The sequence below is a fragment of the Papaver somniferum genome, chromosome 10, assembly GCF_003573695.1.
Source record: "Papaver somniferum cultivar HN1 chromosome 10, ASM357369v1, whole genome shotgun sequence".
Taxonomy (NCBI): Eukaryota; Viridiplantae; Streptophyta; class Magnoliopsida; order Ranunculales; family Papaveraceae; genus Papaver; species Papaver somniferum.
This window is the reverse complement of record NC_039367.1, coordinates 67573625-67599812: the sequence shown is the minus strand read 5'-3', so window position 1 is coordinate 67599812 and position 26188 is coordinate 67573625. Positions and strand designations below refer to the sequence as shown.

At 36.7% G+C, this 26188-nt stretch overlaps 1 protein-coding gene and 1 pseudogene across 1 annotated transcript; one reads left to right on the top strand and one right to left on the bottom strand.

Annotated features, from left to right (window-relative positions):
* Positions 1–634: 634 nt before the first annotated feature.
* Positions 635–1745, top strand: LOC113319400 (CASP-like protein 1C2). Its single transcript, XM_026567659.1, has 3 exons — positions 635–845; positions 1013–1118; positions 1217–1745. Exons 1-3 carry the CDS (start codon positions 691–693, stop codon positions 1439–1441), a joined length of 486 nt encoding a protein of 161 aa, XP_026423444.1. The 5' UTR covers positions 635–690; the 3' UTR covers positions 1442–1745.
* Positions 1746–1947: 202 nt separating this feature from the next.
* LOC113315748 lies at positions 1948–25397 on the bottom strand (annotated as a pseudogene).
* Positions 25398–26188: the final 791 nt, after the last annotated feature.

Genomic DNA, 26188 nt, shown 5'->3' with positions numbered 1-26188 from the left:
TTTGTGTTTTTTTTTATTTTGCAACAGCCCATGTTGGACTCGTTGCTTCGCTGCAACAGCTTTATAGTTTCGGTATCACATTTTTTTCGCAGAATAATAAATGTGTTTTTTAGCGGGAGGAGAATGCCTTTTCAATTCCCAGGACATATTAGATGACGCATCCCAGTGAATCCAGCACTCCAGCCTTGCTTGGAATGATTTTTCTTTCATTTCAAGCTCAAATGATTCTTTCTTATGTCATCGAATAAACTCAATTGAAGGAACTAAACCATGGAAAAGCTTTAGAAAAGATAAACCTAAATTATTTAGTGCTGTCGAAAGTTCCTACAAGTAGAATAGACATCCCAACTGCCCCCATCTCCCTTTCTCAAAAAGGATTACCTGCTTGTACCCATTTGAAGGAACTGCACAGCTTTCGAAGAGATTCATAAACATACAACTTGATATTTGTAGTTAAAAATGTGGACTAGAAACCAATTCAAGTCATGGGTGGTGGTGATAGTTGAGAAATTTTAACTTGTAAGTACAAAACTAGTGTACCGTCCCCATCTGCCTGCCTAACTCACTACACCTCATTTACCTACCACTCCTCCCCCCATCCCTTGAAACCTTATATTAAATTTCGTAAGACTTTCATGTATCTTACCGCCTCGTCATTCATTCATTCATTCAAATCGTCAGTTAGCATCCATGGCAAAGGCAAATAAGCTCTTTCATCTTCTGTTAAGGTTTTTAGCTTTTGGTAGCACCCTTTGTGCAGCTATTGTAATGGCGACTAGTCATGAAAAGGCCACAGTTTTGAACATTTCTTTTGAGGCAAAATATAGTAACACTCCTTCGTTCAAGTAAGTTTTTTTTTCTCAAGCACTTTTTCATGCATTATATAAGATCCTCAACTTATCATTCTACTGCGAAATGACTCATGTTGCCTGAAAAGACGATTCAACGACGAATTCAGTTTGAGGAGTTCTAATGAAACTTGTGTTGTGTACTAACTTCACTACTGTTATAGGTTTTTCTTCATTGGAAACGCGATTGGATGCATATATAGTCTCTTGGTTCTGTTTATTCGTTCCAGTGGACATTCGTTTGGCCGCGTGATTTTGGCTTTGGATATGGTAACTATGTCATTCATCATCTAAACCACTACTATTATTTTACGATTATTGGCACTTTGGCAGTCTTGACTAATATATGGGTTGCTTGATGTATGCAGATTGTCACAATGCTGCTTACTTCTTGTGTTTCCGCGGCACTAGCAATAGCATATGTGGGAAAGAAAGGGAACTCGCATGCAGGTTGGCTTCCGATATGCGGCCAAGTAACTGAATTTTGTGACCATGTAACTGGAGCTCTGATAGCTGGTTTCATCGGTGTGATAATTTACTTACTATTGCTTCTATCCCATTCAATCAATCCTCTCCTTGTTTCGAAGGCTTAGTTGGATTCTCAGTCTCTCTTTCCCGTAGTATACATTTTTCAGCAGTAATTAGTAGGTTTGTATGGTTACACACATCTCAACATTGAAAAGACAGAAATTACTGGCAGAAATTCAGTTTATGTATTACGGAATTTACTTTCAGTTTATGTATTACGGAATTTACTCAAGATCAAGAAATATTACATCTACCAGAAAATACTTGTATTAAGCAATATAACAGAATCACTGTTTTGGGACAAACTTCTGCCTCATTGTTGATTTAATCACTATGGACAATTATGAAATTGTTATTTTTTTCTTGCCATGCAAACATCTGAAGTGTCATGGTCATCTGAATTAATATAAAAGTTCAGGTTTTGTTTAAACCTCGAGAGTTACGTCCTCCCGCGGCCTCTATTAAAACTTCCCAAACTTCTCCACATTTTCGAAACCAGGTTATTTGTCGCTGCACAACATCATTTCTACCTAGTACTTTTTCTCAGAATTTTTAGACATTCTCTCTAATATTTGTAGAACTGAAGCCGTCTCCTGGGTTGAACCACCCAGGGGAACAGAGATCTTGAATATTCCCATGCAAATGCATAAGTTCAGTGCTATAAGTAAAGCCGTACAAAATGTTGTTCAAAAGATGTAACGGGTTGTAAAATACATGATAACTGTTGCACACACTCTTGTAATCTCATTCTCATCAAAAATGCCATCCAAGATGGGGATACCAAATATGCTAACCCCGAACGCAAGCTCATTGTAACCACCTATGAACTTGGGGTTGATTTCAGCTGAATCTACAACAGCTCTATCTGCATCATGTGCTTTAAGTTAAGACATGTTAAGAAGTATTAGCTGGAAATTGTTCTAGTGCCATCACCCCTGGGACCAGCTCCACGGAGTATTACTGTTAGTAGGATAATACTCGCCATTATAGGTATCAACATGCGCATCGCCATTTCCTTGGAATTCTTTCCACTGTTTCTTCTTTTTTGACGCCTTGGTTTTCTTTGTTCCATTTTCTTCCTGATGGATATTCACTGCCTCTCCATTTCCACTTACCTTCTGTTTCTTCTCTCTTAATGCCTTTCTCTTCCGTGAAGAAGAACCTCCACTAACATTTACTGGAGTTCCACTTCCTCTTGGTAGTGGTTCTTCATCATTAATCTGTTGCCAGTTACAAGAGATGTCTTGCCCAGACTGGAACTCAGACTGTACTGGTTCCCCTGCACCACGGAGCAAGCTACTGAAGGTGATATCTCCATTGGACCCACCTTTTCGCTCTACTAGTAATGGATCAGGTCTAATAATGGTTCCAAGAATGCTCCTGTTAGGACCCAATGCCAATATGGATTTTGAACTAGTTAACATGGAGAAGGCCATTCCAAATGCTGATCTTATCTGCCATTTGAAAGACAGGTGATTTGTTATTGATGGGGGAGATATCATTGTAAAAATTGATAAAGTAAATCGAGCAATAGAACGTAAATGAGTGTGCGTTCTCAAACCTGAGCAAAATTGAATGAGTTCCTCCCTATGTCATTTTCTGGGGCCTATTTACAAATATCAATACCAAAATCAATAATCTGAAGCCAAAGACAATAGTTCACGGAATACAGATGCAATCAAGCACCAACATGGCAGGATCTAACCTGTGGATCCTGCATGGATAAAAGATAGGGTCGATCTTCGTTCAAGAACCTGTGCATGAATGAAACGAAAGAAAATCAGTCTTTTTCTCATTGCTTTGTACGATGGCAGTACAGCATCATCAATCGAAGTTACTAAAACAAATCTTTGCAAGGAAAGTTCATAGTTACAATACCCTCTGTTATTCTTCAAGAAAAATGTTCCTGAATTTTCGCAAGATACCCCAACGTCGTATATGTTCAACTTACGCCCATAGATATCAAAAAAGTTGACCTATTCTCGGAAAATAACACACGGATGATGAGCTAAAGTTGCACAGCTCAGATACATAAAATTGACAACGCAACAATTTGTGCAGCTTACTTACAGCTGTACTCGCCTCATGAAGAAGACTCCGACAATTAACAACAAGGTTTAAGACAGAGTAACGAGTAAGAAAAACTACTTTGCTGATGTGAGGAACTACATCTTATTTCGTCTCGTTAGGTGAGCAACACAAAAACCATGTGTATTTTCTGAGGAAAGCACTTGGGAAGGGACAAAGGAGGATCACAGGTCAGTGGTTTGCCACACGGAGCAGAGACTCCACAAACACATGTGAGCCTACGCCACTCATATGCCTACAGATAGTCTAAGCCAACACGGCAGGAGTGGGGAGTGATCCGGAGAACCACAGATGCCATCTCGTAAAGTAAACCAACACAGGGACCATACCATGTTTTCCCAAAAAAACACCTAGGATGGGACTGAGGAACACTAGCAAGTGGTGCACCACATATAGCAGGGTGCCCACCAGCATACGTGAACCGAACACCACTCATACGCCAACACGTAGTCCATCCAACAACAATCCCCTCAGATGTATTGAGCAACCCAAGCCAGAAGAAGCAAGTGAAGCACCGAAAAACCAAGGCAGATCGTTCCAAATGGACACGCTGTGCGTGTTAGTACAACAGGTACAATCTCGAATCCATCCCTCTAAACAGGTAAGATGATAGAGAATTAAAGGGCTACAGTTTCAAGCTGTGGGACTGATTTCTAAGTCATTTCGAGCCTGATTTATATCATCTGAAAGATGCAAGCAATCATCGTGATCCAGTGTTCATTCTCAGGAAATCACAAGTTGTAACTTGAAAGCATATAGCACAATTTTTGAGTCCAACAGTGCAATATCTTTTAATGCAATCATGAACCAGTACACGTTTTCATTCCCACATTTAACAATTATTGTAGCAAAAACCAAAAATAATAATGGTCTTGGACATCAAAAGATGTCCGCTACAGAAACACGTACCAATAGGATTCCCAAATTATGTTCTGGCGAAGCTCGGCGGTCTTGCACATACTGTCCTTTCCAATGCAACTGACAAAGAAACAACTTATTATTGAAAAGGAAAAAAATATACAAAGATAAGTATGCCACGAGATTGAGAATCAAAGCAGCATGTATTTGTGATCCAATTAGATTAAGATTAAAAAAAGAAAGGAAAAGTAAGTTGTTACTTTACCTGCAAATGTGCTATCAACATTGAAAGAAGGGTATACGAACCGATTCCACCAGAGTATACCTGAAAAGCAATCAAATAGATATTTTAAGCATATTGGCAGCAGAAAATAGTATAAGGCATTTAAAGATGTACCTAACTATTCATGAAGTAAAAACAAGATACCTCATTAAGTTCTCTGTTGAAGAAAAATCTTCAATATCAAACACAGTGGACGTAAAGGAGGCATCTTAGTTATGGCATCCTGGAAACAAACAGTTGTAATTAGAGAATGAGCATACTGCTACAAGTGCAAAGAAATAGGCAACTATCGTTTGACCACCAACAGAAAAGCATACGCATTGGAGGGAGTTGCTGACCATGAGCAACGAAGTGAAGGAGATATAACACTAGGGAGAGACAACTCTTCCAATACCTTAATAAACTCCGCGGCTTTTGGTCCATTCTCTACATCAAAACTGTGGCACGAATAAGATATTAAGGTATCAGAATTGAGATGTAAATTGTAATCATCGACATTGAAAGGGAAAAAATGCACATCCATTAATAGAAGATTCAATATTCGAGTTCAAAGGCAGCAGCATCTTCTTCTCAGAAGCAGAATCTAAAACTATGCATACAAATGAGATGCAACAAAGTGGTCTTTCTAATTGATTGCGTTCCAGAATGTGGAACTTAAACAACAATACAATAAAGAAGAAATCCAAACCTAATATCAAAATTAACACCACTCTGCCTTTCTATAAACTTTATGATTGGAACACGCGCCGTTACGATTACCTGGTAAAAAGTTTAACTGACAGAATAATTTAAGATAACCATATCACGAGAAATAGCAAATTTCATATAGAAAAATCAAACTGATGAGAAGAAGTTGTCAGTAGAACATGGTTACCTGTATCTTTTTGGCAATGCCTCTCTGAGATAATGCTTTAGAAAGAGCATGCAAACCCATTTGTGGTGTTCTAACTTTCGAATCCAAAATCACAACCTACAAATAATACCACGCATTTGCAAGTAAATTAGTAGGCATATTGCTAAAATACACTCTACCACCTTAACTCCTTACAGTACCATAATATGGGTGATACTCGAACACCAGCTGTTCTAGAATCTTTGTCTAACAACTAATTCTGCAGGAGAGTGTTCAAGTATCACCCTTATAAATATATGCCACAAGTGAACCTTGTTCAACAGAATTTAACCTCACAAACAAATCTCTAGAAATATTGGTTCAGAAGATAATACAGCAATCAAATTGGAGTATCCAGGTCTATGTCGCTAGTAGGAAGATATAAGCCTGTCTTGAATGATCCAAACACTTCAACCTACACACACAAAAATTCTACAAATCAACAAAAACCTAAAACAGTAGTTATAAGGAAAAGTGAACAAAAGTAATTCAATAACATACTTTACAGAGAGGCCATATATACTTGATAACATCAAAAACACCATCAACAGCTCTAGTTCTTGCTGCAGCTTCTTCATCAGTAGGTGATAGAAAATCACAGAAATCAAGTATCTCTTTATGAAGCTGAACCATTGGGCTTTTAAACCGACTATTAGAACGAAACCAACCACGTTCTAATGTAGGGTTTAATGATTGAACAGAAGTAGCAAGAACAATACTAGGAGATATATTATCCTTTGGTTTTGTACTAGAGATTGGAATAACATTATTGTCATTACCTTCTTCATCTAGATTAACATCAAGAGAGAAGTAATCAATGACAGTTGCTGAAGGAGATTGATTAGTAGTTGCACAGGAAGTAACTTGATTCTTAAATACAGTATAAGATTCAGGTTGTTCGGTTGTGAAGAGGATGAAGTTATGGTTGATGACGATGAAAGGTGACCTAGGGTTTCGTATATGAAACTAGGGGCCTCCATTGAAGTTTCAGTGAGAGAAACGAAGAGTGATTTGTTAGAGAGGCGCACACCCACGAACGCCGACTCGTGAATCTTAGTCTGGCGCCTAGTAATTTCAATAGTTAGGGTAGATACTCTTGACTAGGTTTGAAATTGAAAATCGAGGGCCATTGATCCTCAACGCATTTTATTTTTATTTTTTAACTGGAACTGAAAAATCATATACATAAATAACGTGTTTGGATGGTTGAAGGGAATTCTACTTTCTGAAATCATATTCCAATACAAAATCCATTATCCCTGTAGGTCTTGAGTTCTCTTGCTTTAAATTATGGGATTATGGGATTATATTCCTAATCGTTCTTTAATCACGTTTACTAGACATGAGAATGAAATTGTATTTCTAGGAAACTTATTCTATTTCCTCAAATGGAATGAACAATGCTTCAAAATGAAAAAAAAAAATAAAAAGATAAAAAATGGAATGAATAGATTGACAAATATGATTATAATGTGCTCAAATATGAACACATGTCCGTCGCACTAATGTTTATATTGCGGAAGCGTTATTGTCGTGTGATAAATTTTATGCCACACGGATATGGTATCACGGAACGGCAATGCTTAAGCCGCGAGGGAAACTATCGCTGCTTAATGGCTATATTATCTAGCGACTACAATCGAATCTCCTATATACAAACTTCTACCTATATTTTATCTTACAACTTCTCTTAATATATTTGTAAAAATGGCAAGATCATCCCACCTCTAGCGTTCGTGATGCAAAGTATTCAATGAAAGAAGATGGATTTATTTGTAGAATTATGTGTACTTTACAACTACTAGTGGTGTACAACAACAACACTTGTTTTTTTGAGGTAAATTTTTGGTAAACTATGTTTAGATATTTGGAATACTAAAAATCGAGATTGGGAAGGGTTTTCGAATCATTTTCATACCATCAGTAAAGAACTGAGTGAATATGTAGTTGCAGCCATGCAAGTGATTCGAAACATAAGAAGCGGTGAAATTGATGGTGATGTGGTATGAACAAATTTTTAAAAAATAATTAATTAAGCTTGTTGTGATCTTTAAATTAAGTTTTTATTTCAAATTATAAGAACAGAGGTGTACAGAGGACTAGCAAAAGATCACATACCAAGGGTTTCCAGGTTTCCAATATGAAATTTGTTTCAACATCCTTAGAAAGATCAACAAGTTTGACCTTATGTTGTTGGATGGTTATGCTCTACCATCTTGATCCCTATATTCACTTGTTTCTCAAGCATTTCAAAACTGTTCACCATTTTTCTCGTCAACATAATCAAATTCATCACTCCGGTCTCCTACTACTAGCATAGTTTGTGTTACTCTTTCTTCAAATTCCAATCTCATTGTTCACAGTAATACTACCTAAAATAAAAGGTGGGAGACAAAGGAACTCCAAACAAGTGAGACGACGGACCCAATAAGGATCATCAAATGAGTTTCTTATGTACGTGTAAAATGAGCATGCAAGCGAATTTGCTAAATCAACACAACATGGTTTTGTTGTCAAGTAGCTTAGAAACAATCGTCTTTCACAAGAGAAACATTATAATAGTTTTAAGAAGAATAAGCTTCTTTCAATAAACACCTCTGCATTAAACCAACAACAATTAAGTTGTGACAAAGGAATTTTGACACGGTAAAAAGGGAAGAAAATGTAAACCAACAAGTTTTCCACCTAGGTGCCTATAATGAAGACAAATGAAAAAAAATTTGAATGGGATAATTAAGTGGTTTTCATCTCAATACATTACTTCATCTAGTTTTATTAAATGTAATAGTTAGTTTTAGTTTAAATTCAACCGTTCTAATTAAGTGTAAAAGTTAGCTATAGAATAAACATACAATATTTAGTTTTGGCTTAAATTTACTAGTTATTTTAGGTTAAGTGTAACGGCATATTGAATTAAATTTAATTCTTAGTTACTTAAATCAAGAAAGGATTTTTTGTTTAGCAAATTCAAATTATATAAACTATTTGATAACCAAAACTACTTAAAAATTGAATTAATAATTAAAATGATAAAACTAAAACTAAACTTTAAACAATCTTGCCCCAAACTCATCACAAAAATGCGCCGTCGGATTATCTCTTAGCATTCCATACAAATTACAGTATTGAATTTGGTTAGTGTTTAATCTATATTCTACATTGGAAACGATCACGTTATGGTTTAATATCTTTCCTCAAATCTACATCTTCATAATTATTTTAGGTAAAATCCCATATGGTTTTCTCGATAACCATATTATGCAAAATTATACAGGTGGACATAATTATGCTCATTTTTATTGGACCAAAGGAATGATATGGCCTAGAAAGATGGCGAACTTGGAGAAGCTTTATTTCTCACAATTCCAAATGTGTGTTTAACGTCATTTCTCGCACATTTGAGTCGTATTACAGTACAACTTGTTAGAGCACTACTCGGTCAAACTCACTGGTTTTGGTATATCAAGCTTGTTGTCATGTTTAATTGATGAAAACTATATCTTGATTTATAGTCTGCTAAAGTCAGTCTCGAACTTGGAATAGAGCATGGTAGTTGAGTATCAAAATTCACCAATCGACCTTGAAGATTAAAAACTAAAGAACAGTGACGTCAACAAAAACTTCATCAACAAAGGTATGTGAAGATTGATTCCTATTTACTCATATAATCTACCATTATATCTATTGAGACCTGTAGTATGATTCTAATATGAAATTCAAGCAATATAGAACTTGTTGCATAATAGATTGAGAACAATTCATTGTTCGAAATATTGCTTTGCATAATAAGTTCATAAGGAGATGTCAAGTTAGTTCTTATGTTCACAAATTGATTTTGTCAGCTCACGAGCTTGAACTTCATGAAATATGAGGTTGCTCTAGAGAATACAACTAGTGTTCCATACTTCTTCTATGCCGAGTCCAAAATATAGTTGAATTTCACTCCTGTACAGTGCAGTGCGTAACCAACAAATATTCATCAGAGAGAGGATCCTCAACCACACAATTTTTTGCGTCTGACTCGGTTCTTTATTCCTCAAACCACGCTTTCTCCTCACTAATACTTGCAGCTTTGCCAATGATATTGGTTTCCCGACTAACGGGGCAGCTAAAAGTTCACGTGGTCAAGACTGTTCCCGTGACACATAGAGAAAAAGGCGGATCTTAAACTATTGATTCTTTGTATATATTCTACTCTTTCTAGGTAAGGTAGGTTAAGACTCATTTGAAGTATCACTACATCCTAAAACGAAGTACTCAATCTTATCGAGATTTCCATTTGGAATTATCTTTACAATCATATGGATTTTTATATTTTCAATCTCCATTACTATGGCAGCTGGGGTGTTTGTGATATCACCTCATGAAATCTGTGGTTGCTCTAAAGATTACAACTAGTGTTCCACACTTCTTCCATATCAGGTCCAAAATATTATCGTTTAGTTGAATTTCACACTTGTACAGTGCAGTATGTAACCAACAAATAGTCATTAGAAAGAGGATCCTCAACCACACAATTGTTTGCGTTTGACTCAGTTCTTTCTTCTCCGAACCACGCTTCCTCCTCGTTAATGCTGACAGCTTTGCCATTGATATTGGTTTCCAAACTATTTTTTTTATTACTTGAGGATTTGGTAGAGAATTTTTTTTTTTATTTTTCATTTTTTTGATTCTAATATACTAATATAAAAAAAAGTGTTTGTTAAGTTTTTTTTTTAAAGAATCTCATATAGGCCCCATGTTTAGGACTATTAAATTATGAAGTTGCCTTGCTTGACAGTTTCATACATGTTTGCTTTGAAGTTAGATTTCTTATTTTATCTTGAAATATTATGTTTATTTGTTTCTTCCAAATAATTAGAGATACATGCATTTAAAAAGACAATAATATATAACATGTGTTCTTGATTGATTGATGCATTTTTTATCGAAAACACCTTGTATTAAAACTTTTGAGTAACAATATATAACTAATTAACTGTAAATGATAAGATATAGGTGTAGCGCTCCTTCCTAATATAAATATGATATTCGATATTAACTACTCCCTCCATTCTAGAAAAGAGTTACTATAACTTATTCAATTTGACCTATTTTTAGGCTAAAATGAAAAAGTGATAGTACCTCTTTTCCAGAAACGGAGGTAGTACTTTGATTAGTACATAATTATCAGTTTAGAAACAAAAAAAACTTGCAGAGTTAGATTGGCGACATTAACAACGTAAAGCAAAAAAACTTTGGTAATATTTAATATTACACAAAAATTTGCACAATATCACATATCCATGACAGAATGCAAAGCCAGATAATAACATGATTTATAATGCAGTACGCTTACTACTAGTCAACTAGTTGTATATAAATTGAAACAGAATTACAAACATAAATTAATAAGTGATTTATTCATTTTGAAACATACAAAAACCTAATTAGTGTTACAGAAATAAGATCATGCATAAATCTAAAGAGAGTGGAATTGATTTAAAATCCTAATATTGATCATTCTCTTTTTACCTTAAAACTAAGATGGTCTAGGGTTGTCGCCTCTCTTCTTCTGAATATATAATCGTCAGGGAATAAGATCGAGAACTCCAATCTCTAGTTCGTACATGGCTAGGGAAGCTATAATTCTAATGTGAGTCATATCGCTAAAATTATGCTCTTTGTTCGTAATTGGCGATGTTATTTTTCTCACGAAAGTAATGTTGCATAATGCCTCTAACATTAAGATTATTGTTTTTAACTTCTTTGTTTGTAACTCGCGAAAATAGAGAAAAATATTTGGGATACAAATTTACTTGCAAATTTGTTAATGTCCAACAAATCCTTCTCTTGTAGTTACAAAAAGGTCGCTCATGTTGTTCTCTTGAGAATGACATCAAATGGGGGAGAGTTTAATTTTTAACTTGTGCTTAATTGTTATATCTTTGTGGGGAGTGCGGATGTGGAGTTATAGAAGATGATTGTGCCTTTATCTTTCTTTGATGAAGACGCTAAGTTTACTTGGTGGAATCATCTTATAAAGATGGCATATTATCTTTAGTTTCGATAATTTTTTTGTATGTCATTATGATCCCTTCTTTCGTCTTTATTAATTTTGTTAACAAAAAGGGGGAGAATTATTCGGTAGTATACTATTATAACATATGGCTTTTTGGAGCATTATGTAACGGGGAGTGAATTGTAAGCTGCAGGTTTTACCTATTATGCAAAAGATACAAGTAAGGACTAAGGGTGAGAACATATCACCGCAGTATTACTTCAAAGTTTTGGTATAATTGGACTTTGAGTGAGGTAAAAAGACTACACACCCATGTAACAACCATTGAGTAGATTGAATTTGTCATTCTATAAAAGCTCTAAACAAGTATTCTCATAAATTTTTATTCATTATGGATCTTCAACAACAAAGGTGCTGACACGATCATATGCAGAACCATATAAGAACTTTAAGTACGGAGAATTAAAGACATGTTGAAGATTCAAGAAATCAAGCATGATGTATATTGAACTGAAAGGTTTTTTCTATTGAATCCATACATATTGATAGTTTTGTCACTAAAATTGACAACTGGGGAGATTGTTAGAGCATCCCTCTGCCAAACTCACAAGTTTTGTTATCTCAAGCTTGTTGTCGATGTCAGATGTAAAAAATTATATCTTGATATCTAGTTTAATAAACTCAAGTATCGGAAAAGGATTACATTATGTTAGTTGAGTATCAGACATCACTGGATAACCCTCGAAGATTGAAGACTGAAGAACAAACAAAGAAATTTGCGAGAACTTCATCAACAAAAAGTATGTGAAGACCAACCTATTCTATTTACACATGACATTTACCATTTTATATTATGCGACTATGTCATATGATTTCAGTAGATTTAATATTTCAAATAAAATTTTTTAAGTTCAAGCTTGTCTTTGTTAAAATCCAGAAAGATGATTTAAGTAAATGGTGTTCGTATATCCTTAACAATCTTAGTTAGAATTATTTATTGTTCACAAATTATTTTTGTTTCAAGTTGATAATTTCCCAAGCAATAGTGTATACTGTCCATGGATATTGAGAATGTTTCAAATTAATTCTATGAGGAAAAGAACTGCTTGGAAATAAGTAAACATGTTTTACCAAAGTTAGTATGAATTCTGAGAACTGTATAGGTTCGCAAACCCGGTTTGCAAACCCTTTACATCTAAGTTCTGGAATTACGTAGGTCCGACTCGGTTTGCAAACCTCTACCATCTAAATTTCGTGAAATTCCAAGGTTTGCAAATAACTATGTTCGCTTTTGCAACAAATCTCATAGACACTTCTAAGATAACTTTATTCACAAAATCACTTTGTGCTTGTGGATCATTGACTAGTTTTAAGTGTTATTGAACACTACTAGTGCTTGTAAGTTCAAAGGCTTCTTAGCCGATGTGAACCAATATTGTGCACGATTCCAGAACCCTGGACCATAATGCATATTCTTCTGTGTAATTTTGAGATTGTCCAAGAACTCTTCTACACAATCGGGTATATGAACCTTTGGTTTATACATATATTGATCGTAGAGGAGAGAGATAAAAACTTTGTACAGAGGGTTTTGATTTAACCTACTTGTGATTGTATTAGGTTTTTTCCCGTACATGTTGCCGAATGAAAATGTTAGTGGTGTAATTGGTATCCTCTTATTTTCAAGGTTTAAAATCAATAAAGGTACAAGATACAAATTTTGGGAGGACAATTGGATCCATGGCTCTACAATAAAAGATTGTTATCCTAATATTTATGACGTGCCTAAATTTGGTTTTGTAGCAGACATTAGTGTCATTGAAGGAGAAATAATTATTTGGAACTTACAAGTGCTAAGAGGTTTGAATGCGATTGCAAATGGGGAATTAGTAATATTAATTACTTTGAGTTCTTAATGATTTGAGTTTCAATTCTGACTTGGAAGATGATTTGTGAGTTGTATTTGGCTTTATCTTCATAGAAATCAAGTATCTCTTTATGAAGCTGAACCAAAGGACTTATAAACCGACTATTAGAACGAAACCAACCACGTTCTAATATAGGGTTTAATGATTGAACATGAGTAGTAGGAACAATACCGGGAGATATATTATCCTTTGGTTTTGCAGTAGAGATTGGAATAACATTATCATTATTACCTTCTTCATCTAGATTAACATCAAGAGAGAAGTAATCAATGACAGTTGTTGAAGGAGATTGATTAGTAGTAGCATAGGAATTAACTTGATTCTTAAATACAATATAAGATTCAGGTTGTTCGATTTCATGTGAAGAGGATGAAGTTACGGTCGATGACGATGAGAGGTGGCCTGAGTTTCGTATATGAAACTAGGGGCCTCAATTGAAGTATCAGTGAGAGAAACGAAGAGTGATTTGTTAGAGAGGCGCACACCCACGAACGTTGACTCGGTGAATCTTAGTGTGGCGCCTAGTTATTTAGGGTAAACACTCTTGACTAGGTTTGAAAATCGAGGGCCCTTGAGCCTCAGAAAAAAAAACTACTCCGGGAATCATATTCCCCTAAAAAACCTATTCCCAATCGTCTTCTAATCCTATTTACCAAACATGTGAATGAAACTGTATTTACAGGAAACTGAGATCATTCCTTCGAACCAAACACATCATAAGAGCAATTCATTCATGTGAAGCGAACAATGCTAAAAAGAACAAATAATAAAATATGGAATGAACAAATTGGCAAATATCTATATTTTGTTCAAATCTGAGCATATGTGCGTCTTGCTGGTGTTTACATCACAAAAGCGCTATTGTTGCATGATAGGATTTACGCCACGCAGAGATGGTATCACGGAGCGGCAATGCTTTAGTCGCAGGGCAGTCTAATCGTTATCTAATGGCTATATTATCTAGCGACTACGATTGAATCTCATTTATACAAATTTCTACCCTTATTTTTAATTTACATCTTGTCTCTAATCACAGACAAATTCATTTCAATTCAAATCTGCAAAAAAAATGGTACCAACATACCAAACTGCTTCTAGAGTTATAGTTCAAAGTATTCAAAAGGAAGAAGTATGTATGATGCTATCAGTGGTGCACAAAAACAACACTTGTTTATTGGCGCTAAGTTTTTGAGAAATTTTTTGTTTAGATACCGGGAATAACAAAAATCAAGATTGGGAAGGATCAATACACGAGTCATTTTCATATTATTCGAAACAAAAGAAACGATGAAACTTGATATTGACGTGGTATGAACAAATTAAAAAGAGAAGAAGATTCGGGATCCTGCAACAAGAAGGTTTGACAAAACCTTTTGACAAATCTACTGCACCATTGGTTATTACCAATTTAACGATTTATATTTTGCTTGCATAACAACTATAACTAATATAAATATTTGTATTCGGCTTAGCCGAGTCCACTTTTGTGCACACTCCTTTAAAGAGCGTGCACAAAAAAAATCTATGTTATTGGTTGGCCTAAATCCAACCGTTATGTATTTATGAAAATTAATTTCCCTTTTGGTGTAACTTGAGTACAAAAAAAGGCAAAACAATATATATCAAATACAATGCTTACCTAGAATATCGTATGTTTTCAATAAAAGAAATGGGAAATTGGTATTAATTTTTAACTAATAAAAAGTTAAGTTTTTTTATTGAATAGATGCGGAAAATAAAATAAGACATATTTTTTTTTGTTTAGCTTATAGTATTGTTTTCTTTAAGTTTAGGCGAATAAAAAAAACTTGATGATGACCGCGGAGAAAATTGATGATCGTCATGGAACTCAGTTTATGGGTGACAACTGTTCTGCTGGTTTTGGTAAATTTGGGTGTGTTGTTTGAGAAACGAATTTATACATAAACAAATGCACTGCACGGGAGTATTTTAGATTCGAGAGATCAATCTGTACAATCCTGGCCTAAACCAAGAAATGGTCGTTCCAGTCTTGCTTCGGTCATAAAGTGAAGGAGAAGGGTTGGTCTTAGAGAGGGAAGAGAAGAAGGTGTTGAGACCATAATGGTTAATTCTGAAGGTGTGGCTATTTTATGACTTGTATCAGAATATGGAACTGGCTTGCGGAATGTAAGTTATCAGTTCTTTGGTGTTTTTCTGGATACTTGTGTTGTTGCTAACCAAAACTCTGTTTTTGATTGAAATATGTAGAACCTATTTATACAAGTCATATTGAACGCACCCTGATCTCGTATAAAGTGGGAATGATTGAGTGATGGAAAAGTGGGGTAATGTGTAAATGCCAGAGACCACGTTCCCACTATGAAGGAGACGTGTTAGTTTACACCCACTACTTCTTGCCGCCACTAACTGCCCTGCTTTCTGACACTTTTTTGTAATGGGCGTGTTGCACGCCGCACGCTGTAAACTGCCAGACCAATACCCTGATGAGCATCCCCCAGTTTGTGACATGTTTGATGTCTCAAGTGTTTTCGTGAAAAACGTGTAGCAGTTTGCTATGTGTGGCAAGTCAAAGTCAGAAGACTTGTCGTAGGAAGATAACAGGTGATGCTATTTAGGCTTGCCTTGGCTGTTCTCCTAAGACTTTCCACATGCCTGTCAATCCGGTGGCGAATTTGGATGGCTGAGATTGTAACTCATGAGAAAGGGTGGCCATTGATTATGGACATTCTGTTGGCATCTTTTAATAACATAGTGGAGCCATTGGCACATGCCAGTGACATGGTGGCATGGCCAAAGCTAGGATTTGGCGTCGTGGCCAAAGTTAGGGCTTGGCGGCATGGCCAAGCTAGGATTTGGCGTCGTGGCCAAGCTAGGATTTGGCGTCGTGGCCAAAATTAGGGCTTGGCGGCATGACCAAGCTAGAATTTGGCACCGTGGCCAAAATTAGGGCTTGGCGGCATGACCAAGCTAGAATTTGGCGTTGTGGCCAAAATTAGGGCTTGGCGGCATGGCCAAGCTAGAATTTGGTGTCGTGGCCAAAATTAGGGCTTGGCGGCATGGCCAAGCTAGAATTTGGCGTCGTGGCCAAAATTAGGGCTTGGTGGCATGGCCAAGCTAGAATTTGGCGCATATTGGTGTTAGACCCAAATATGGCTTCAGCAACATTGACTCCAGTTGCCATATCAAACTTAATTCCCTAGGGAGCATTACTTGGCTTGGTTAGCGTGGCAACCTTAGCTAAGTTAGGGTTTGGCCGAAACCCTAATTTGTGCGTGTGACATGTGACCGCGGCACGATGACGTTTTTTGTGCAAACGGCGCCATGGCCACACCAGAGGAATTATGGTGAAGCCAAAACGTGGGGATGGTCACATGAGCAAGGACGGCTATGAGTGACCATAGCATGACGCCATTTTTAGGGTTTCCCGGTCCCACATGGCTCATGGCATGTTGTGGGTCCCAAAGTGGCGTAATTTGGGCCACGACCCAAGTTAGGGTTTCAACTAATACCACTAAAGGAAATCGTGTTCTAGTTGGGAAACCTTGACCAAACTCTGTTATGACGTTGGCCACGAACAGAAAGTAGGTTAGCACGTAGGCGCGCTATTTATGGCACGTTCGACATGCTGCTGTGGCAAAGTGGCACGTTTGGCATGCATGTTTAGTGCATTGACGCGGCATGGCATGTTTGGCATGTCACTAGCATGCCGGAGCGGAATGGCACGTTTTGCATGTTTGGCATGCCAATTAGCATGTTGGCGCGGCTTTTGGAAAGCCAATTCGGCATTGTGACCATCTGGCGTATTTTTGCCTCTTTTAATACTGTGGCAGGTTTAGAGCGACTTGATTGGTCGATTAAAAAAAGGGTCCGACCAATCATGGGGTGTGGCCACACTTCTAGTGTGTGTGTGGAAGATTTAAAGCGACCTTATTGGTCGATGGGAAATAGGGCCGACAAGTATGGACCCAACCACAACTCATGTGTGTGTGGCGGGTTTAAGGAGACCTGATTGGTCGATGGAAAATAAGGGTCGGTCGAGCAGCATGGGGTGTGGCCACTTGCAAGTGGCGCAGGCTGGCCTATGGAATGGCCACACCTCCCTTTGTGGTTGCTCCTATTCCGTGACTTCTTTTATTCCTTGTTTTCTGATTGTGCGTAGGATTTTGCACCTACTAATCCATGGTGGATTAATTGCCTAGTTCGCCTAGGCTTAATTTCAACATGCAAGGTCTATTATACTGCGCAGGGCGCAAAACCCTAATTTTTGCATATTAGTCAGGGTAATATCTGAATCTTGTGGATTATCACAAAATTGATTGAATTCTATGTGTTGACACAGAGTTCTTTAAGTTTATTTCCAGAGAGCAGTATGCTTTCCGATTGAGTACTTTTATGCAAGGACCTTAACCTTGATACTTGGAAATTCGTGCTACTCTGCTGCGAGTGAACACAAATTGTCATGCCACCAACAACTAAAATGACATCTTTACCACCAGATTTTGGAAGACCTTCAATGAAATCCGTAGAGACATGTTGCCAAGCATGCTCTGGAATGGGCAATGGTTGTAAAAGACAAAGAAGGATAGGTATGGTCCCTCTTGTTTCTCTAAAAAGTGTCACAAGAAAATACAAACTCAATGATAGCATCTCTGATACCTGACCAGTGGAAGTAATACTTAGTTATTATGTAAGTGCCATGCATCCCAGAATCTCCTCCTACAGCTGAGGAATGTAAAGAAGTGATGATTGCATTCCTAACTCCATGTCCAATTCCTATAAGAGTATGTCTTTGTATCTCAGTATATCATTGTTGTATGTGTAATGTGCGATTGATGATGGAGAGACCGACAATTTTGGTATGATATCCTTGGCACTGTTGTCATCTGCATAGCTTTTAATGATTTCTGCGACCCATGTAGGTTGTATGTGTTAGAGCATTGCTCGGTCGAACTCGAATGCGTTGCTATCTCAAGCATGTTTGTCAATGTTAGTGATCAAAACTATATGTCTTGATTTCTAGTCTGCTATAGATAAGGTCTCGAACTAGGATAGAAAGTGTAGTTGAGCTCAAGAACTCTGTGGCAATCATCATACAAGAAGAAGGACTACTCAAGGAACCGGTGGATCTTCATCGACTAAAAGGTATGTGGATACTTGAACTTATCTATCACTCAAAAGTCTATTTATCTCCTATCTTGAGACAAAAGTCGTTTTGCTATATAGACTTAGGTTATACACATTTGCTATTTCGAGCCGAGTTTATCTCGCCTATCTATTTCTCAAAATATGTGTTGGTAAGCTTTCGCTTTAGCCAAGTTCATATTTACCTAGTGACGAAAGTCATGACAAGTTTCAATCACTTTAAAATTGCTTACTTTGACGAAAAATAGTTTGTGAATAATAACTATAGAATATCAATGTCCTCTAAGAATGTTTCAAATGATTGAAATGAGAGTTTAGATAATATAACCATTGGAGGATATAAGCATTATTTTGGAAACACATATATGTATAAGTCCTTATTCCTTGAACCGAAGTTTGCGAACTTTGTTGATCAAGAGAACCGGTATGGTGGCGTGAGCCAAGTCCGCGAACTGGCGGAAGTTCTCGACCCGAGAAATTCTGCTGGAGTTTGTGAACTCCGTCCGCGAACCTAGTCCGCGAACTTGAGTAGGTTATATCTAAAAACGATGTTTGTGAACTTATTCTTATATAAACTAAGGAATGCAAATTGCAAACAGTGGATATATAGTTCATGAACCGATTCGACTGAATCAAATCGCTTTTGCTTCAATTGTGTCTTGTGTAGTTACATAAGATTTCCTTGCAATTGAACAACTCTCTAACTAGTTCATTTGAGTCACTTGAACTAGTTATGGTGAAGAAGAATATGGTTGATATGAAAGTGATCATATGGCTAACCATTTGGTTGACTATCGTTGAACCAAAAAATGTACAAGTTTGGGTACGGTTATACAAGCCTAGAAACTTGCATTTCATTTGTGTGTAACAAGCTAGTTTTCGATCTAATGGTTGAAAGATATTAGCTTGAATCTAATCAGGTTTTCATCTAACGATGAATATTGAATGCTTTGTTACCAAGCTAGCATTGATTGCAAACCCTGATTTGAAAGACTATATAAGGGAGAACTCTAGCAACTGGGAAACCTAATCCCCACAAGTTCTGTGTGATACTAGTTGTGCTAAGCTAGAGTCGATTCTCCTTTAACCTTTGGTTTCTTCTTCTAAACCAGGTTAACGACTTAAAGACTTCATTGGGATTGTGAAGCCAGACCGATACTACTTTCTTGTAGTTGTGTGATCTGATCTTGTTGTTTCTATCGTACGAGTACAATTGTAATAATTGGCTTGAGATTGATATCTCCAATAGGCAAGATATAAAAGAAATCACAAACACTTCGTCTCATCGTTTGTGATTCTGCAATATCTTTTTTCGCTGCGTCGATTAAGATTATTGTGAGGTGATTGATAATACTAGGATGTTTTTCGGGAATATAAGTCCGGTTTATCAATTGGTTCCTGTTTACCTTGATTTATCAAAACATGGAACAAAACTCGTAGGTATATTCGTGGGAGACGGATTTATCTATTACCGTAGACTTTTTTGTGTGATACAAATTTGTTTATTAAAGTCTTCGACTTTGGGTCGTAGCAACTCTTAGTTGTGGGTGAGATCAGCTAAGGGAATCAAGTACGTAGCATCCTGCTGGGATCAGAGACGTAGGAGCATAACTGTAGTGTGAGATTTATTGGGGTTCAACTATAGTATAGACCGAAGTTAATTTGGAGCAGGCTAGTGTCTGTAGCGGCTTAATACAGTGTGTGTTCAAACTGGATTAGGTCCCGTGGTTTTTCTGCATTTGCGGTTTCCTCGTTAACAAAATTCAGGTGTCTATGTTATTTCTTTTCCACATTATATTTTGTTATATGATTGAAATATCACAGGTTGTGCTTTGTTCAATCAATTAGAATATCCGACCTTTTGGTTGTTGATTTAAATTGATTGACACTTGGATGTTGGTATTTGATACCATCCAAGTTATCTCTCTAGTATTTGATAAAGACTCGCAGATTTCTATTTGCTTGAGTATATATCAAATGGAGAGATAGAGATATAAACTCTTTGATATACTTTTTATCTAGATTGAGTCTGACTGTCTAGTTGATTCTCTAGAAATTATATAGATTGCTAAGCGAAATATTGGGTGTGGTTGTTGTACCCCCACTTTTGCAATTGGTATCAGAGCAGGCAAACACGTTCAAGACCTCAAAAGTCTGTGTTTATGGCGATTTGATTCTATGGACAAGAGTACTATCTCTGATAAATGCGTCACCAGAAATAAGTGCTCTGTTTTGTCTAATTATATTAAAGAGAAAGGTTCTTCAGTATCGAATATAGACGAACCTTGTGTTCAAACAAGACAGACAGGCTCCGACATGAGTATTTCCGATTACCCTACAGAATATTCTATCTCTCTAAATGAACGGGAAACAGCCGAAGAGAGTGTCTTGATTCTATATCTTGCTAGAATCCAAGCTGATAGATTTAATCGGTTAAAACACCATGTCGATGTTCTGCTTGGTGTAATAAGGGACTGCAATTTCAAAGAAAATACTGAAGATCACTCTTCACGTATGGTTCTCGAGGCAAACCTCAAAAAGGATGCTTTGGAAATAGAACATCGCTTGAGTAAACTCTCTATTCAAGGATGCTCTAAGCAGTCTAATATACCAAGTACTTCTGTTACGCCTGAAAATGTTCCAGCTCCAGAAGTAAAATCGGAATCCCTTCCTGTCAAAAAGAATGTGTCTGAATTTCCCATTGATCAAGGATGTTCCACATCACATGGAAGGAAGAAATCTCCTAACGAAGTTGTTAAGACTACCTTGTCTAATCACTCTTGTGATCAGAAAGTATGCCTCTTCTGCGATGCAAAAGGCTCTGCTAAACAAAAGAGAAACTCTAGGTTGAATGAAACTTCCTTAGTTCAACTTCAACACACCTTAGACTTAATTCTCAAAGGTGTAACTGACATTCGTATGTCTAAACCAGTTGGTTTTCGTACTTATCTTGTGTATGTTACCAAGAAGGTCAGTTCAACGAGTTCTTGAAATGCTCTAAAGCAGAATAGAAGTCTTAACAAGAATTGTCTAAGGAAAGATCAAGTCATTTCCTCTGGAAACAACATTTCCCTTGATGTGAACGAAATCCCAAGAGAAAAGAAAAAAATTAATGACATGAGAAATAACCTGATGGAGATAATTGAAGGGTATAAAGAAATTGTCGACAGTTTTTCATCCTCCTCAAGTCAAAATTCTTCTGGTAAGAACTCAAACTATGTCTCGCATTTTGATGACAGTGAGTTTTATGATAATTTCTCACATCAAAAGGGATCCTCTCTAGACTCAGAAGGAAAAAGAGACTCGATCATAAACACAGTTCTTTTAATGAGCTCAGAGCTCATACTTGTGGTAATTAATCACAAGGGTTAAGAACTTGCTCATAAAAATCCTGTTGAGCAAAATGTGTAAAAATCAGGTATACTGTGGCGTTTTGGTGTTCTGCTTAGTTGAGCTATCATCTTATCGTTTATAGCTAAACTAGTGTCTGCAGACAATAATGCCTAAATAGTATTTGTGTGTCTAGTATCGTTTCCCTCTTTTTTCTTTGTGGTCTGCTACACTCGTGCTCTAAATTACTCCTATGGTATGGAATTTATTGAGCCAATTATGAATTTTCATGTAGCAAAAAGACTTTTTGCCTTAAGTTTTTTTTTCCCGTGGGTCGGGTTATGTTCGTACGGGTACCCCTGTTACTAATACGAATCAATTCTTAGTAACCCTAAAGGTCTTCTTCCCTAAGAAACCATATAAATACCAAACCTCTTAGTCACGTTTGCTCACTCCAAGTTATTTTGGTTTGTCAAGAATGTCTTCCTCTTCACGAGCGTGTGGTTTTTCTAGAGGCTTTCTTGACAAAGGTATAGGTTTCGAGTCTAAAGGGAGAAAGAAAAGAACCCTAGTAGAAGATGACCATCCTAATGCATCATGTTACTATGCATATACTCATGAGGATGTTGATAAGGAGGATATGATTTCTGCTGAAGTGGTCCATGACTTTCTTAAGTATTTTTAGGAAGCAAAACTGCATCTCGTTGATACTCTGAAAAGTCTTGATGTGTTGAAAACTGAGTTGAAAAAGGTTTCAGCTGACCTTGGTCTCATAAAATCTCACATCAATCATCTTCACAAAGGGAATCTCTTCTCTGAAGATGCAACGGATGCTGCTAATCACAAGCTCAACGAACGCCAAGACTCATGAGGATCCTGAACCGTCTATTTGACCTTAGTTCGTGTTCGGCCATGGCATTGGAGTCTGATTTTATTTCTTAGCTTGTTGATTTCTTTTATTTTCCTAGTAAATCTTCTATTTTCTTGTTTTTATTAGAAGAATAACTAACCATTATTGTGATTACACATAGCTATGTCCAACGTTTTCATCTTCATGTTTTTAGATTTATTGGTTTAAATTCTAAATTTGTTTTGAAGATGATTTTTGCAGTATTGATCTTTATGGTTTTATATATTGCAATATTGTTATGGGATATGTGTGTTTGCGTCTGTGAACTATGATTTTCCCATACCTTGTCAAAAGTAAAGTCTTTCCTATGTCGATATGCATGTATTGATAAAAGAATGAATAGAACTTTGACAAATACAAAAGTTAAACCTATTATGTAAATTATTGATGAAAGATAGGTTAAAATCTTTTGTTTGCAAGGATTATATATATTGAATGTCGTTATGCGAATAGTGATGGAAAATATAATGAATCCTTGTGTATTCCGCAGTATTGATCTTCCCTGATCCATATTTTATGTATTACTGTGAGGCTCCGTAAAGTGTCTTATGTTGAGCACTAAACGACCAAGTTGATTATTCTTATGATTAGCTTAGTTGTTGTTCCGCGAGATGCCTTATGTCGAGCATATTCAACTAAATTAATCATCTTGTTTGGTTATTTAGTTATTGCTCCGTAAGTTTTCTTATGATGAGCATCACCAATTAAATTGATTACTTTTGTGATTAGTTTGTTTGTGTATTTCAATTAGATTAATTATGGGTCCTCTTTTGATTAATCTAGTTGTATATTTTTTGAGTCTCCATAAGTTCACTTATGTTGAGCATTTCCGGTTAAATTAATCATGAATTCTCTTGTAGTTAATTTAATTGAGCTTTTTGGATTCAAATTCATACTTGTATGTGATTTTTTATGTCCAAAGAAATCCTTATTTTCTTTCGAAATTAAGGTCGCTCTTGTTGTTCTTTCGGGAATGACATTTTATGGGGGAGAGTTCTTAACTGAACTTGGGCTTAATTGCCAAATCTTTGTGGGGAGTGCGGCTGTGGAATATTTTAGGGGTTATGTTGTATCTTTATACACTCCTTGATGAAATCATTTATCTTCGGATATATGATTGCATCTAAATAAGATGATATGTGTTTCTTTCTTTTGGTCATGAAATGTCTCTTTCGGAAATTTCATTAGGATCCCGTTCTTGTACCTTTGCCAATTTTATTGACAAAAAGGGGGAGAATTAATATGTAGTTCACACTACAAATACATATGGTTTTCGGATCATTATGTAAGGGGGAGTGGTTTCCATGTGAGGTGGAGTATTTACTAAGGGGGAGTGATACATATCACCATAGTATTGTTGTTGAAGTTGTGATACAATTGAACTTTGACGCCGTGTAATGATACTATGACACTGTATAACAATGGTTGAGAACTCGTGTTTTCTCGTTGTTATAGCTACGGATTTTCAACAACGATGATGCTGAACTTACAACCTTTAGGATCATTGGAGTACTTGGAAGTGACGAAGATTTCGAGTAATGTTGAAGATTAGACATGTGGAATTGTGGATACCGTCCATCAATGATAGTAAGCCATGTTCTGCAGCATTGTCAACAAGGATGTCAATATGGGGGAGAGGAAAGTCGTCTTTTGGGCTTGCCTTGTTAAGATTTCTGTAGTCGATGCACATTCGGACTTTGCCATCCTTCTTCGGGACCGGTACTATGTTAGCCAACCATTCTGGATAATTTGTAACCATCAAAAACCCAGCTTCATATTGCTTGATACTTCGTCATGTACCTTCAAAGACCACTCTGGTCGGAGCTTATGCAATTTCTGTTTGATTGGATTCATTCCAGGGATGATAGGTAGGTGATGTAATACCATGTCTGTGTCTAGCCCTGGCATATCCTCATACGACCACACAAATATATCTTTGTACTGAGTTAGTAACTCGATCATCATCCTCTTTTCTTCTGAGGACAAAGTAGTACCGATCTTGACCATTTGGGGTTGATCTTCCGTGTTCAGATTGACCGACTCTACTTCTTCGACTGGTTCCAGCTTGTCTTCCAAGTGATCTAATGACTTGAGGGTCTCATGAGGTACGTTCTCTTCGATCATTTCCTCATCATTGGGAGTCGGTCCATCAGTATAATCGTGCTCCTTGTCCAAGTCAAATATTTTGTTTCCAAAATTATTTTGATCTCCTGAAATATTTTTAGAAAAAATACAATTCTCTGGTTTACCAACCAGGTAAGTTTTTTCAACATGAATGTTGGAAGGGCATTTCTGACCCTCTATTAATCGAATTGAATTGACTGGATTAAAACAGGTTATTTCAGTGAAAGTCTTACCTGAGTCCGCTTTTATAGTGCTTACCTCATGTTCTTCTAAAAAGAGATCAGCTGACCCGTCTGTTATATCCGCAATATCAACCTCATGTTTTCCTAGAGACCCAGTAATGGCCGCGAGAATCAACTTCTCTGTCTCGACTTTCATCCTGGCTTCATATTCGGTGAACTTGGTATCCGATATCATTTGGAGTTGTTCGTGCAACCAGGTAAATGCCCCAATGTCGCTATTCGTTTTAGATTCCATGGTCATGTTCCTATTTTCAAGGAAACAAAAAAAAGGAATATATGGTAACACAAGGGTGCTTATGCCTCGGATTTTGTGCAACAATGAATGCAATTTACAATCAATGCACGTGCATGTAGGTTCAACTAATTCTCGGGTAAGCTTGCGTTACCTTAGCAAAATATACCTCAGACGTAGTTAGACTAGTCTTCTTTGGTACTGGGCTAAGGCTTGTGGTGGTTCAGCTGGTAACTCCCATAAGGCCCAAGGCACGGGTTCAACTTACTAGCCACTTGTTTTCCTAAGAATCGGACGTCTGACGATGCAAAATGTAATGCAAATGTGCAAATGGGTGCGTGCACGTGTGTGTGTGTGTGCGCGCGCAAATATCGAGCAGTGTAAAATTAAAACCCTAAAATCCCAATTACGTTTCAAGTTAGATTCTCAAGTCCCCATTGAAGTCGCCATAGTGGATACCGTCGAAATCCGTTCAGATCTTTAAATATCAAAATGGGAATCACGTGGAAATTATTATTAAGGGAAGTCGTCACCCAACTTAGGGAGTTGGGATCCAAAAGTAACATTGGTCCAAAACAGAGAAAAAATCCGGGAATCAAGATACGGGCTAGGAAGGTGTGAGGCACCTAACCCGTCCAATCCAAAAATTGGCCTCTACTTTGTAATCGGAATTTTAGGGTTCCAATCCGTAATAACATATAATGAAATAAATACATAAAATTATGAAAGCTAATTAAATTATTAACCTAATAAACAATGCACCAAAAACCCAGTCAAATCGAGAGAATTATTATTATCAC